The sequence below is a fragment of the Vanellus vanellus genome (assembly GCF_965231255.1).
Source record: "Vanellus vanellus genome assembly, chromosome: 17".
NCBI lineage: Eukaryota > Metazoa > Chordata > Aves > Charadriiformes > Charadriidae > Vanellus > Vanellus vanellus.
The window spans coordinates 10,865,191-10,880,688 of NC_138922.1; the positions used below are offsets into that span (position 1 = coordinate 10,865,191).

At 45.0% G+C, this 15,498-nt stretch overlaps 1 protein-coding gene across 2 annotated transcripts in view; it reads left to right on the plus strand.

Annotated features, from left to right (window-relative positions):
- Positions 1 to 15,498, plus strand: part of RHBDL3 (rhomboid like 3) — a gene marked incomplete at both ends in the record, with an annotated part of 68,610 nt that overhangs the window by 31,909 nt on the left and 21,203 nt on the right. For both annotated transcript variants that reach the window (XM_082492407.1, XM_082492408.1), the window contains one exon: positions 9,893 to 10,051. In XM_082492407.1, the coding sequence (XP_082348533.1) occupies positions 9,893 to 10,051 (159 nt within the window). The remainder of the gene's footprint in view (positions 1 to 9,892; positions 10,052 to 15,498) is intronic.

Consider the following 15,498-nt stretch of genomic DNA (forward strand, 5'->3'; position numbering starts at 1 on the left):
TCAGACTATACCAGTAACAAAGTGCCAAATGCAGAGGTAGCGTCACCTCATTTACAAACCTGCAGGTCACGTTTCCTTTTTTGAAGGCAGTGTTCCCTTGAGAGCACTCAGTGTAACAAACAAGGCTTCTCTTTTTTTCCCCCAGAGTGGCTGCTTCTGAAGATGGCATTCCCCATCCTGTAAGCTGGCTGGCATTCTTGGCTCCTGGCCACATGGCTTTCTATTTGTTTCTACTGTAATATGTATTGTTTGCAAGCACCCAGCTTTACCAAAAGACCCAGCTCATGCTTAGTAACTTGCTGCTTTAGCTCATCTGTGAGCATGGTGCAGAGTTATCTTATGCTTTCTCCCAAGTCACTAATGATAATTCTGTAGGGGCAAGAAAAATTCTCATGGGACCCCATTAGTGGCATCTCCATGTGATGGTAGCTTTCTAGCTTAATTTTATTTTTGAGACCTGTCAAATAGCCAGACTTTTTAGCATGTTGGATGTGTGACAGCCTGAGTTTGTGTCACAGTAAGTCCTCAAACAATGTTGTTGATGATGTCAGATGCCCTGCAGAAATCAGTTATACCAGCAATCTTGTCTTACGATCGGCACCAAGCTTGTATTCTCATCCAGATAATATCAGTTGGACATAATCTATTTTCTGTAGCTTATTCTGACTGATATTAGACCAGTCCTCCTTCAGTTATGCATTACTCAATATCAGTCATCTGTTCATTTGCTGTGGGTTGCTATTAGGCCAACAGGCCGCTTTGTCCCATGAAGTTCTTGTCACAACCCTGCAGTTTTGGGAGCTGTGTGGGTGCCTGTCACCGTGTTTGGAGAGGAGTTTTGGAGCCATGGTTGGAAGGGCTGCATTGCTGATTCAAAGCTAGAAGAAAGGTAAAAAGCATATCTTGGTGTTCCTCCTGTGAGAAACGCGCTCACTGTATTGAATTTTAGTCTGGGGCAAATTCGGTGGAGCAAAGAATATTTATTACAGCGCTGGGAGTTACACAGGGGGTTTCTCCTCCTGTGCCTCATTTTTCCCTTTACAACCGCTTGTTTTTATTTCGTATTCCTTATAATTATTCATGTTTCTTCTTGGAACATAGTTTGCATAGTCAATGAGTTTTTGGAACACGACCCACCCCCAAATACATAAACAATGAGTTCTGGGAATGCAACCCACCCCCAAATACATAGTCAATGAGTTCTGGGAATGCAACATGCCCCCCTCCCAGGCGGCATGCTTCCTCCGGGGTCTTCCTGATAGTCCATGGAGGGAGGGCCAAAGTCTTTATCACCATGTCCTTCTTGTGGCTTCTTCACTCCTTAGACTTCTGTGGTTATCTTAGCTAACTACACCACCCTTTGTTCTGCAAATTTTCGGTAGTTCTAACTGTTGCTTTCGTCTGATATCCTATTTAAAACTATCCCTTTTCCAAACGCATAGCAAGCACACACCCATCTTAGCTGAAGCCATAGCGAGCACACATTCATTTTTAGCTGAAGCAAAATTTTTGCCAAATTACTTATTACACTCCGGTGTTCCCAGTCTTGCAGAAAATCAATATGAGTACTGGCTTTTTAAAACCTTTTGGATGCAAGTTACCTTGACCTGCTGATTCAAAACTGTCTAGTTTCAGCAGCTGCTGTGTACCGTTCTCCAGAGTTACTGCTGGGACAGAAAGTGTATCATCATTATATGATAGAGATAATTCATTGCACTTTTGTCCAAATACAGAACAGAAACATTTCAACTATCCTGACTCTTTTGTGCTGGTACAATCTATGCTACTTTTTCCAGATGATACCAGACCAAAAGCCTGTTTTGAATGAGAAGATTCATCTGCCTCGTCTGTATCAGGAGAGACACTGCTGTGACAGGAGACGTTGTCAATAGCAGTGAATTTTACAGAAATGCTTGTGTACTTTGAGTTAACTTGGGGGTAAGCAGGGATCTGACTGCAGGAACTTGGCCTGAAATACAGCCCCAGCTGAACAGCTATTCTGACTGTTGTGTGTTGGTTTTATGTTTGGTGGTTGCTTGTGGTTTGTTTTTTTTTTTTCAATTTCCTCATAGCAATACCCATTAGAGCCTGTCTGTCTCCAGACTGTGAGGTTGACTGTGCACACTATGTCTCCTGTTGAGTTATATAGCCAAATAAATGCAGCATCCCACCCGCAGTGTATTGTATTTCAGCTCTGAATGAAGCAGCTTACGCATTATGTCCTCTCATGATGTAGAAGCACTAAGAGATGTAATTAATACTGATACTGAATTTTGAGATTCTCCAATAAGACATGACTAAAAAGACATAAGCAATAATTATGTGGTGGTAAATTAGAATATCATGTGTCATGGTAGTATGGATACTGCTGTTTTCAGCTTTTTTATTTAATGCCTTACACCATCCAGATAAAATAAAACCCACTTTTCAATTAGACTGCAGAGCTCATTGCCTCAGAAGATTGTGGAGCCCTAAAAACTAGAGGAATTCAAAAGGGAGAGCAAGAGATTGGGCCTTTGTACGTATAACAATTGCTGGACCAGTGCTGACAAGCAGATCTGGAAAGAGTGTTAAACTTCTTGCCTAAGGATTTAAGAGGTTTTAACTGTTAGAGTATGTTTGGTCATGGCAGTCACTAGGTGATCTCTTATAGGCTTCACCTTGTCCATAATCGCAGAAATGTGCGGATAGTCAGCACCAGAGCTGGGCTGGTGACAGAAGACACATAGCTTGCTAGTCTGGACTGTAACCTGCCCAGCCTGTTGCTGTAGCCGAGGTCATCTATCCAGCAAAATGTGCAAGGTGCCCAGTGCTGGATCAAGATTAAAAAATATATTTCCACCTAAAAAAAAAAACACCACTTTTAGAGTGCTTCAGCTTCTTTCCATTAGTCTTAATGCACTTACATAAATAATAAAACAGGAAGAAGCAGAGCTGGAGAAGTTTCAGTCTATAAACACATCTCTTTGTGTTAAGCCTTGTGGCATAACAGAGGGCATCTCCTGCCATCCATGCTGTCTCGTTAATCGTGTAATTATCTCCCTCACTTTCATTGCTGCATCTCCTTCCTTGTCAGTGCTGCTGATAATGGAGCTTCTATTTACCCTGGCTTCTTTCTGGGGAGCAGCTTTGGTTTCAAAGCCAGCACAGTGGCGTATTTTGAATAATTTAGTTCCGGGTGGCTTGAACACTGTATGTAATTCCCCAGCTGAGACCGGAGGCTGATTCCTATGAGTGTTCTGCCAGGTGGCTGATCTGGAGAGAGGCAGTGGGATCACACAGAGTAGTAGGTCGTTGAGACAGCAGAGGACTAAAAGCTAGCTCAACAGGTCCTGTGAGTGCATCTCAACTCTATCCTCTCTAGTGTCTTAGCAAGGACTTGCAGCAAGAAACCCACAGGCAGAGGAGGGATAGGGGAGTGAGTTGCATTAAAAATGTGTGTGGAGACAGAAACATGGATTATGGGTATGAGGCTGAGCATGATAGGCTTCCCCAGCAAGCTGTGGGTCAGAAATTGCTGGGGTTTCCAAATTCAGGATTTGCTTGGCCTATGGTGACTTGGACCAGGGGTCTGAACCTCTGTGGAGTTAAGTTCAGTGTGGTGTCCAACTGTCATTGGCTTTGGAAAGTCTCATATGTTTCTATACATGAAACGTTGACAGAAGGCCAGCTCTGTTCATATTCTCCCTGTGCTGCTTGGACTTGTGGCTCACTGATTGCCCTTTGCCATTGCAGCTATCATCCAGTCACGCTTTGTAAGTGCTCCATAAGTCTCACTGTACTGGATCACTCAGGCATAGGTACATTGCTTGTGCCTTGTAGATGGGGAAGTCAAGGCACTGCAAGAGGCATCTGGGCTCACTCCAGAAATCTTGGCAATACCTGGTCCCAAAGTCCTCTTTCCTGTCTGCCTAACAACTGAGCAGTGAAGCACTCCTGAATCTTTATTCTCCCGTTCATGTTGAATCTGTTCTTCCAGTGTCTGTTTAGATTAAGTGCTTTTGCAGAAGGTAACAACAGATGGGTAGTAATGTAGGTCCCTTCCTTGTCTTTGCGCCTAAGACAGTAAGAGAAATAAATTAGAGAAGAAATGCCTGTACAGATTGGCCAGATAGCTGATGGACATGGTCCTTCAGGCTACTCTGCTCTTCAAGGAAAAGGGAATCTTATACCAGCTCCATCTCCACTTTGCCATGAGCTGCATGCAGAGAGACAATTACTGGAATCCAGGTGACGGGCCATCTGTTCTGCAAATGCCTCCATGCCTAGGTGAACACTGAGCTGGGTAGCTCTGTGCTCTCTCGCTGCAGCTTTCCAGGGAGCGAGTCTGTCTGGGGGCTCTGCTTGGCAAGTTAGTGAGGGTATATCCTCTGTGCTTAAATGCAATCTGGCTTTTGAGAACTGGGTGCTGTTTCCAGCCCTTGGGTTCACCTCCGGTCAAAGCAATCTAACATGTGCTAAAAGCACTGCTGGACAGCCCTTAATCACTTTATATTGTCTGGGCAGTGGTGAGTAAATTAATTATTTAGAGGGGAAGGGAGCATGTGTCACTGAAGCCAGCACTAATGTTTTTACCACACATGTTCAGGCAACTCAAATTAGGTGACTTTTAATGGTGAGAAGCTGGATTTCAAGGTGGAAGTATATGCACTGGCCTTCCTGTCTTCTGGATCAGGGTTTCTCCTCTCATGTGCACCTCCCACTATTGGAAGAGAGAAGCAGGATCATTAAGCTGCTCGGAAGATCATCACCACCTGGCAGTGATAAAAGTCATGTTAAAACAGCCCCTGCTTTTTGCCCTCTCATTTGTATTATAAAGCAGATTTTCATCTTCTGCCTCATCGTTCCTTTAATCCTCATCAAAGGAGGAAAGGCTACATACACTGTTGTCACATTGTCATGTTGTTGTGATTGGGGCTTTTTGTTGGCTTTTTTTTTTAACCAAACCAAAAAAAAACCCGTCTCACCAACTCAGAGCATGACCCCAGAGACTGGAAAGGTAGAGAATGGGCTCTAGTAAGATGTATGACTATCTTGGGGAGGGTTTCAATGCCTGTCTTAAATGTCTTCTCACAGCTTCAACTTGGAGTCTGGCATTCCATGCATTGACTTGGAGACTCTTGTTTTAATGACCACATGGCCCTTGAGCCTGGAGATGGTCTGGTTGTTTCCAAAGCTTGTTAGCATCCCTAGATTGTGGATACTGTGCCATCTAACGGTCTGAGTTCAAATCCAGCAAAGCTCAGAGTGGTTTCTGAAACCCTTGGAGATGAACAATTTTGCACGTGATTGACTCCCCCTTTCCAGTGGGAAAGGGCCTACATGTGAACAAGAAGCAGGCCTACTGTTGATAGCTCCCTTCTGGTGGGAAATAAGGCAGGAGGGGACAATTTATTTCCATAATCTGCCTCCTAGTCTGGAGCGGAGCTGGGGTCAGTGCCAGGAGGCCTGACTGCCAGGCCGGTCTCTCCCAGAAGCGAAGATACAACCAGATCATAGAATGATTCAGGTTTGAAGGGACTGATCCAACTCAAAGCCAACTTCTAAATTAGATAAAGCTGCTTGGAGTCTTGCCCATTGCAAAGACAATTTATGGCTTGGGTGATAACTCCTCTTCATGCCAAGACAAAGCCCCTCAGTGGCGAAACCATGGGTGGTAGCATACGCTCTGTTCCTGCAACAGATCTGCAATCCTAAAGCCAGCCAAGGATCCTCACGTTATGCCCAGTTCAGCTGTTGACTCTCCAGCTGCTCTGATGCCCCAGAGGGCTGTTTGCCATGGGGGAGAGGAGCAGCTGGCTGCACTCTGTGAAATGTCTGTGTTTTCCCAAGATACCCATTGTCTGTCTGCAGCACCAGCCTCCACCCTACTTGCTCACTCAGCCGTGGCTGATGTCTTTAATTAAAGAGGAGGAACAATTTGAGATTTCATTTTCTTTTCTCAACCGTATTTCCTATTTCCATCAGAGTTTGCAGGGCCCCCTCCCGTTATTTCTGTCTTGGAGTTTTGCTGTGGGGCCTTCAGTTTGTGGAGTGTCTGCTCTAAAATAAGGAAGAAATATGAAAAAATAGCTTGTTTTGGGCCAGGGAATTAAGATCCTGGGTCAGATGGCTGCTACAGTCATTAACATATTTACATTTTTGCTTAAGAGCCTGGTTGAGGATCAAGGGAGTTAAGGATGATTGTCATTGAAATGTGGAGGAAACCTTGCATGAAATTGCTGTTAGTGTCCTATTGTTTGGGGGGGGGGGGGGGGGGGCAAAGGGCCTTCCTCATCCCTGCACCAGTTGTATTGCGCTTGTCTGCCCAAGTAGATAGGCAGAGTCAGAAGTAACTACACTGAAGGAAGCCATTGCGCTGACTTGGCTGCTGGGAGGCTTTGCCTGGGGAGCACTCCCTGTGGTGCTGGACCTGGGGCTCAGCGCGGCCATGCTGCTGGCTGCCAGTCATCGTCTGTCCTCTCGATGAGACAAAGGTGCTCGGCTGGGCTTGTGGGACAACTGGCCCTTAACAAGATCATCATGGATAAATACATGAAGCGTCTAGCAAAGGTCAGTTGCCTTTTTTATAATTGATAGACCCAAGTGTTTTGGGTGTGCCATCACATGCTTTTGCCATGTGTGGGGACACATGTTCTGCTGGACCAGCTCAACCCCTTGATTTTTGTGGCTAGCTGTGGTATCAGAAACAGGGTTTGAGGCAGTTTGAAGTGTTGGGGTGAATTTTGAGTGGTGTGTTGACAGATGAGATTTGTATATGCTGAAAAAATTTGTTTAAACATAAATAAGAGAACTCCCTTACAGCTAGGCTTTACAGTAAAACATTCTGCTCAAGGTTGTGGAAGCAGTGGTCTAGTCCTGCTCTGAGGCAGGCTTTTTTAGTTTAGATGCCAGTTGTTCATTGTTCACGTCTTATTCTTTCATGCTGTCCAGATCCACCATTTTAATTCAAACTTATTTCTAATTAGTATCATTAACTTAGTGCCAAAAGGAAATTATACATAGTAATGTGAAAGAGAAGAACAGGCTCCGTAGCACGTTTACAGTACTGAAAATACTAGCTACCTTCTGCCACTGCTTTGATTTTGGTGGGACAAGCAGCAAGACAGTGAGCTGAAGGAGGAATGATGGTGCCTATTGGTGTGAGAAAGAATCATCCTTGGAGCAGAGGCTCATTTGTAGCCACCAGATAGGCTTCAGCTGTCTGTCCATTTGGAAAACCAGCAGTCAGTGACAGGTATGGACAGTACTGTCTTCAGTGACAGGATCGTATCTGCTCTAGCGCTAGTGAGTCTGGAGTCACTAGTGTGTCCTTGTGGGCTGGTTTGAAGCTCTGAAGCAGTTGTGTAATTTCTGTTCTTGGTTACAAAATGTTTCTTTTTGGAATGCTTTAAAGCAGAACAGTCTGGGGAAAGTTGTTTGTGATCTGAGCTGCTCTTTTGTGCTTCGGGAGCCTGTGTGCTTCAGCTCTGTATCTCTTCTGCCCTTTGAAGCAATAGCCGTGTTCCCCACTGCTGTGGCTGTTAGTCTTTCCTACAAAGTCAAACAGTGAGCATGCAGCACAGGGGGAGAGTTCCATGCTTCAGTCACTGACCCTGGCCCTGGCCCTCAAAGTAGGGAGGCATTTAAGCCTTCAAGCAGCAAATGGTCTTGTCCTAGACAAGTTCTGACATCTTAAATGTCAAGATATAGTTAAAGTGGTGCAGTTAAGTAAGATGTTGGTTAGGTCAAATGTTTTCAGGAAACAAGGATGAACACAGCAGTATCTATGGGATTGCAGGTGTTAGATCCATTTGCTGAATGACTCATCTCCCAGCTTCTGCAAATTCCCCTTGAGAAAGGTCATCTCAGGTATTATGCTAATAGTACTTTATTTCCTAGGTATCTGTGCCTCTGGGATTGGGCACTGCACACTTAGGAAGGCTTTGGAGTCCCAGCAAGAGCCAAAAAGTATCAGAGCTGAGCCTGAGTGAAGTAGCCCTGATTTTGGGGTTGGTTTTAGAATTTGATCTGTTAACTTAAAGCATCAGTGTGGGCTTACTGGAGTAGGGGAGCTGAACTTCTCCAGGGATTAATATTAAGCCTTTGTTTAACAGTAAACATCTGATGAAATCCACCTTTGGCTCTGGATGCCAGCTGTCAGGAAGGTACATCCAGGCCACCTCGCAAGGACAGAACAACCCTTGGCAGAGGGTGGGGAGAGCGCCTAGCTCTGACTGTCCACAGGTCACTTGGTTTGCCTTGTTTTGTATAATCCACTTGCCCCAGCAGCTTCTCACAGAGGGGTTGCTGCTTTGACAAAATAGCAGACCAGCCCTGCTCCGGCAACGGGCTGTGATCTCCCCTCCTCAGGTTAGACAGCTCCTCCTCAACAAAGCAGCCCGCAGTAGCAGAGTCCCCAGGAGCCGCAGGACAAAGGTGTTCAGGTTGGAAGGAAACGGAGCCAGATCCTTGCACGTGTGCACTGCGTCCTCTAAACAAGCCACCCGTGCCTGAGGCTGGTCTGTTTTATAGCTGCTCTACTCACTGCAGAGCAGTGCCAGCCCTGCTGCTGGCAGGCTGCATCCTCTGCCACATCCCCCTTCTCACCCCTTCCCTTGCCAAGGCAGCTTTTACTCTGCTGCATCTGATCGAAGGCTCGGCGCCTGTTCAGCTTTTGTTCTCTGTTAGGAAAGAGCAAGGATTGTCAGGACCTTTTTGGCTCTGCCAAGGCCTTTTATGTCCCAAATGTTTCCATGAAAAGACTCCCTCCTGACCACCATGCCCCCTGACAGCCATTCAATCTAGCCAACAAGTTTGATATCATTATCTACAAAAGGAGGCCAGTGAGCACCAGGGTCCTCACAGCCAAGTTTGGGAAATCAAAGGCAAATCTCCCAGCAACAGAGAGCTGGCAGAGATCAGGCTGCACCACTGCTAGTGCGGGCTGGTCTGGCAGCTTGCGTCCACTAGTTTTCAAGGCACAAAAGAAAGGCGCTCAGCGTGGTGCCAACACTGGCTTTGTCAGGGCTGGGGCTGTGCCCGCCTGTGAGCTGGCAGCCCCTCTCAGAATGCCCTGGGGAGCTCAGTGTGGGTTAGAGGCCACTGGAAGCAGTTGTAAGTTTGAACAGACTTGCAAAGCTGTTTCTTTTTGATCAGTGGCATTTTTAGGAGGTGAACCACTTAGTCTGAAGGAAAACAGTGATGTTTTTGGTCAGAGTGGGATTTACTCCAGATCTCACCTGGGACTTTCCTTCTAATGACTCTGGTTTACATTCTGAAAATGGCATGTGGCTGCCTTGTCACTTTTATTTTGACATAATGTTCATCTGCTTTGCTCTCTGTCCAAAGACTTTTCTCCAATCCATCTTAAAATAGAGAGGTCTTCAGAAGTGAAAGTGCTTTACCATTTTGAAGGCATCTGTAGAGGTTATCTGGAAAGGTGACTGTGAAACACTGAGCGCAGAAAGGGCTTGAGGAGGGATGGCGTATTCCTGTGTTGCAAGCGTGTTAGGAAATACAGGAATAAAGCTGTTTCCAGTACATCTTATCTCACTGAATGCATCTCTTGTTTGCTTGATAGTCCAGATAGAGAGGGATATAAAAAATAGCCAAGAGGTAATGCAGAGGGAAGGAAGGTGAAGGGAGCTGACTTAGCGAAAGCTTGGGTGGAGACAGGGTGAAGGTGTGGATGATGGTGCCTGGGTTTACCCCTCTCTGCAGCAGGGTGCTTTGCGGTCCCTGGGCAGTGAAAGGAAGCTGGAGATGGGGTGACTGCAGGGCAATGTGTCACCAAAGCCTAGAGCAGCCCCTGGGGTCCTTGTTGGTCTACAGCAGCTGATGAATGCATAGGAGGGCAGAGTTGTGTGTAACATGGAATGGTTAATTCTGGCACTTTCCCCTCCTATCCCAGTTTGATCCTGACAACACCGGCTACATCAGCACTGAGAAGTTTCGCTCCCTTCTCCAGAGACACGGCTCGGAGCTGGACCCCCACAAGCTGGAGGTCCTGCTGGCCCTGGCAGACAGCAACTCTGAGGGGCGGATCTGCTACCAGGACTTCGTCAACCTGGTGAGTGCTCCGGCTGGCAGGGCCACTAGTGTTTGCTGTGCCCACACTCTGCATGGGCTTGCTGAAGCATTCAGTGGTGACTGAACTCTCAAGCCAAGAGTCACATTGCTGCTGATTTTTCCAAAAAACCAAGTTTGCCTGGGAAGAAACTGTGGGAGCTGTTGTAAGAGGATCATGAAGCAATAGCAGCTGCTTGTTTAGAGGCTTTTGCTGTCAATATCAGTTGGTAGCTGTTATAAGGAACCATTTGTTTGCAAGCAGAGGTTTGTCAGACTGGATGTCTCCTATTTTATCTAGAGATTACACCACTTCCAGACAAAAATATATAGATAATGTTGTGTTGACTTGCTGTGTGGTGTCATATTGCACTGCTGCAGGCATCAACAGCAACAAGGATAAAGTGTTTCTAGGTCGTGTTCATTTTATCCCAGGTAAGATGTATCAGACTGCATGAGTCACGATCTGGATGCCTCTCTATTTCTACTAATTAGTCAATTAGTGAAAGGATCTCTCTGTTTCTCGTCAAGGCAGTTTGGTGAGCCAACACAGATGTATATATGTGTTGTTAAATGCCTAGGATGGCCTAGAAACATTGTTTGCAAGATAGGTATCTCGAACAGCAGCTATTCCAGGGGCTTTGCCCTGTTCTTGCTCTGTCATTCTCCACCTGAGTCCCAGAAGATTTAGTGCAGCAGTAAGAGAAACCTGGATGACAAAGTCAATAAGCAGTGAAAGTCACTGACATCTCTAAGGTGACACTGCAAAGCTGGATGTGTTTGTGATGCAGAGGATAATATATTGCATCTCTGTCTGTTCCTGCAGTCAACATGGGGATTTGATCCCTCTATTTGTCATGGTCACTCATTCATGTGTTCTTGGTTTAGAAAGAAAGTGTCTTCCATATGTCCTGTCTTCACATTAATCAGAAAAGTATGATAACAGGGCACAGCTGTCAAGGATCCAAGTCACAACCTCGGTCAGGCTGTGGTCAGTGTGAAAATGAAATTACTGTGATGCAATGACATAAATCTGCTGTATCTAATCAAGGTGTCTTGTTAGCTCCTTGCATGTATTTAGGTACACAGTAAAATAAATGTAGCAACTATTAAATAGATCACAGTGAGTGTGAGGTTCTCCTCAGCTCCAGCTTAATAAACAGTGTGGTCAATGGTACTCTGTGGTCAGCAGTGTATTTATAGTAACAGCTGCTTATTCTACAGTTTGGTATATTTAAAGTACCATGCAAGCATTCACTAATTGACCTGCACAACACTTAAGTAGCAGGAAGAGGTATCATCTAATTTCTTTTACAGAAATGATGGCCTAGGGCCAGCCAACATGTTGGCAACAGGCTCAGGAATAGAGCTGGGCTTTTCCCTCTCTCCTTACTCCACTGTGCTCAGGAGCAGCACAAGCTAATGAGAGGCAGGTGGGAGGTGAAAGGCCTAGACATCCTTATCCTTTGGGGAACGGGAGATTGTGCCAGCTCACACCCACCTGATGTGATTTCTGCAAAATGGCCAATTTCCTTCACTACTATTGAATGATTCCTGTAAAGAAGCCATTGATTCTTCTGTCATCAGTCCCTTTATCCTCATCTGCATTTTTTCACTTTCTAATCAATAGGCAATGCAAGTGCCAGAACATTAAACTACTCACAAATGGCATCTCTCTTCTCACTTCTCCTCTATTTGCTATTGATTTCCAACATCCAAAATTTTTAGGGCTCCTTCTCTTTTTCTCTAGTTTCCTGCTCCCAAACCTGCCTTGTGAACTTCCTGATAGAAAGAAGCAGCACAGTTGACACAGAATCCCTGTGAAATTAGTGATTCCCTTGACTTTAGAGCTGTCAATCCTGGAAACTATGTGTAGTGGTGTTTAAGTACATGCTTGTACTTGGTGATCATTAGCCATCTCTGCTTTTTGCTCAGGTTAATTTGGCTGTTTCAGTAGCTCAGCAAGAATTGATCTGCACCCAAAAATGAGGGTGCTGGCTGTGGGGAAGGGAAAGGCTGACCTTTTACTAGATCCATAGAGGTTTTACAAGCGTGGCTCTGTTCATGTGGTATTTCTTTTCTCCATTGATATACATGAACAAGTATTCTGACGAGATCAGAGTATCTCATGGCCTTCCAAATGTGTCCAAGGTACTGAAACTTTGAGCAGGAGGTAAAATTGCGTTAATAAAACTCTGGCCACTGGAGAGGCGTTTAGGGGAGGAGCGGAGCTGGGTATCGGAGATGCATTACAGTGCAGTTGTCAAAGCAGAGCTGCGGAAAGAAGGAGACTCCTCTGTGTATGTGTGTCTTACAACCAGCTATTTCAGTTTCTTTCCAGGCATGGGGATGGAAGGAGCTGATGAGCTGCCTGCTCAAGCTGCTATGAAAAACATTAACTCTATCCCAGCCAAAACCAGTACAAACATGTGCTGTCTCACAGAATCCAGCAGAAAGTAGGGTTTAACCACTGGGCATCAAGAGAACTCTATCTTCAATGATCAGTTCCTGGGATATATCCTCTCTGTTTTTTCTCTCAGCTTTGCTAACATTGATAAAAATCAAACAGGGAGGGTATTCCCTTTTTTCAGCCTTGTAGAGCCCTTGATCTTTGAGTTCCCTGGAAGCGTGACAGAATGTGATGCTGCTTATTCTGCAAGGTGCTTGGCTACTTACTTCCTAGAGAGTCTGATGCCGAGAGACATTATTACTGACCACAGAAGCAGCCGAACTCTATGAAATTAATATTTCCAGAAGGCACTACAGGTCATAAATCTCACAGAGTAATAAAGTTAACACTTTGTTTCCTCCAGGGTACTGCATCTCCCAGAGAGGGCAGTAAAAAATGCTTGTGCCTGTATGATCCAACATCATTACCAAGAATTCTGCCCAATAGCAGTCCTTTAGCTGGGGATCACAGTGTCTGGGACAGCAGGCAAAGTTGTGTTATCCCCTGATGTGTGTTCTGAATGTATAGATGCATCAAAAATATAAATCTAGGACTTCTCACCTTAATAAGGAGACCCAGATATACCTACACAAAGCATATGCCTGTTCTCAACTCAACAAAGCAGCTTAAATTTCTGAAATGGAAAATTTTACAGGGTGAGAATAGACCCTAGAAATCACTCAGTAAATAATTTGAGTAATGGATGAATTTGGGGAAGCTGAAGACTCCTGGTGTGATCTGCAAACAGAATGGGCTGAAAAAAATCAGATAGGCAACTCATTGGGAATTATTTCTCCTCTGTACGTATGAGATTCATCTCCTGTAGCTGTAAAACACAATGCTGCAATCGTATCTATTTCTGTTTCTACACTGGGGTCTGCAAGAATGGCAGAAAGCAGATTCAGGTGGGATTTCTTATCCTGTGTCTGGGACAGCACAGTATAACAAAAATGTTTCCTGTACAAGTGGAGATGTCTTGTGCATTTCTGTTGTCTGGTTGCTTTTCTGCGTTGTGAAGAGAGATGCTAAAATCGCATAGTGAAAATGCTGGCTATGAACAGCATAGGCCATAGGAGGAGATAATGAACAAAGCTGTTTAACTAACTTTGCTACTTTTAGAGAGGAGACAAGCTAGGAGGTAATTATAACTGAGATGTTATTTGTCGGGATCCTTGCTGAGCAGCAGTTGCTGCTGGCAGTCCTGGACTACCTCGTATGATATCTTATGAACTGTAACACAGCTAAAGAGCAGAGCAGTGAAGCCCTGGAGGGACTCAGTCTCTTATTCGATGGCTAAACTCTCCTTATCTTCTCTGCCTTGGTATGTAGATTGTTGCTTTGGACAGGCTGGATCGTGGCTTTACCACCTCCTCACCCTCTTGATGTGTTCCTCTTCAGACATGCGAGCAGAGGCACTGGAGCTTCTGAGACCTTGCTTTGCTTGACAGAGGGGAAATATGGAGCCAGTTCAGGCTGTGGGTGGTATCTTATATTCTCTTTTTGTGAAAATCAGGTAGGTAACTTCTACCATTGCTCCGAACAAGGAAAAGATTTAGAGAACCTTTTGTTTAATAAAGCAGCTTTTGCTAGAAGAGTAAATCACAGCTTATACTGACACTAAAACAAAATCTGTTCTGCAGCCTGAGATTTCTCTGCCAGTGCAACTTTACAGATCACTGCTGAAATAAATGTGCAGTAAAAGCTGGCCTCAATGCATTCAGTGTGGTCCAGATTGGAACTGCCAGCATGGGACAAGAGGACTTGAGGTGAAGGGAATGTGTCTCTCCTCACATTCCAACACTGACACTATCCTGGGAGGTTCCCCTAGTGCACACTGAAGGTGTCTCTTCCCTGCTGCAGATTTCATGTTCAAAGGGCAGGACTGGAAGTCAGGTGGACCTAAGTTTTGTTCCTGGCTCTGCAAACGACTCATTGTGAAACTTGTGGAAGACTGTCTGTGCCTCATGGGTCTGTTTCTTCAAAAGTCAGAAGGAGGCAAGAGTTGCATCTCTTTGGGGGTTCAAAATTTTGGTAAATCAATGGCAATTCTCCGGTGGAAGAAGAGCCAGGTGCTGGGGAACCAACTCACCGATGAGGATTTGCTTGAGGAGCTGTGTGGGGTCTAGAAGAGCTGAGGATGAATGCTGTTCCCTGAAGGCAATGGTATTTCAGCATGTTTGGGAGGAATTTAGTAAGCTCTGAGATAGAGTTCATGTGACTTGGGAAAAACAAAACACTGCTGCTTCCAACAGAAATGTTTAGCTGTGGCTGTGTAGTAACTTGAAGCTGATGTAGCATCTCAGTAGTGAGCAAAATATATTGTGTAATTAAACACATATCCTTTTTTTCCCAGATTAAGAAGTAACACCTGCCTTGCTTTCCCCTGGGCCTGCTGGCTTCCAGGGACAGGCTAATTCTATGTAATTTTCAGTGAACAATACACATTTTTTAAGCACTGTGTAACAATAATCAGGTCACCCTAATCCAAACTTTGCTGGCGCCAGCAGGCTCCAGAGAAAGATTGCCTTTAGTTTTTGTGATTTCCTCTCTGGCTGGCTCAGTGTGCTGCCAGACTGCAAATCCTGCCTCTTCAAATAAAGAAATAAAACTGCAGATGCAGGCTAAGAAATCTGCAGCTTCTGCTCTTCCTCCTCAAGACTGACAGATACACAGATCTATTGGCCATCAGAGAAGGTAAGAGGGAAGATACCTTTGCAGTAGTTTTTTACTGCATGGAAGACGGTGGAATGTGATTAGCTGTTGGTGGAAGGCTGTCTTGTGCTATATGCTGTTGAGCTGAATGTTCAAGGGGGCAGTTATTAGGTTGAAATGTTGCTGGAATCATAAAAAAAAGATAAAATATGGGAGCTGAAGGAGATGAAGTGACTACCCAGTCTTATGGTCTGTCTATGCTAGTGGATGCTGTAGAAATACAAAGGATTTAGATGCTAGGTTTTCTGTCCTGGGAAGGGTGATCTGTGTAGGCCTTTGAAGAGAGAGCA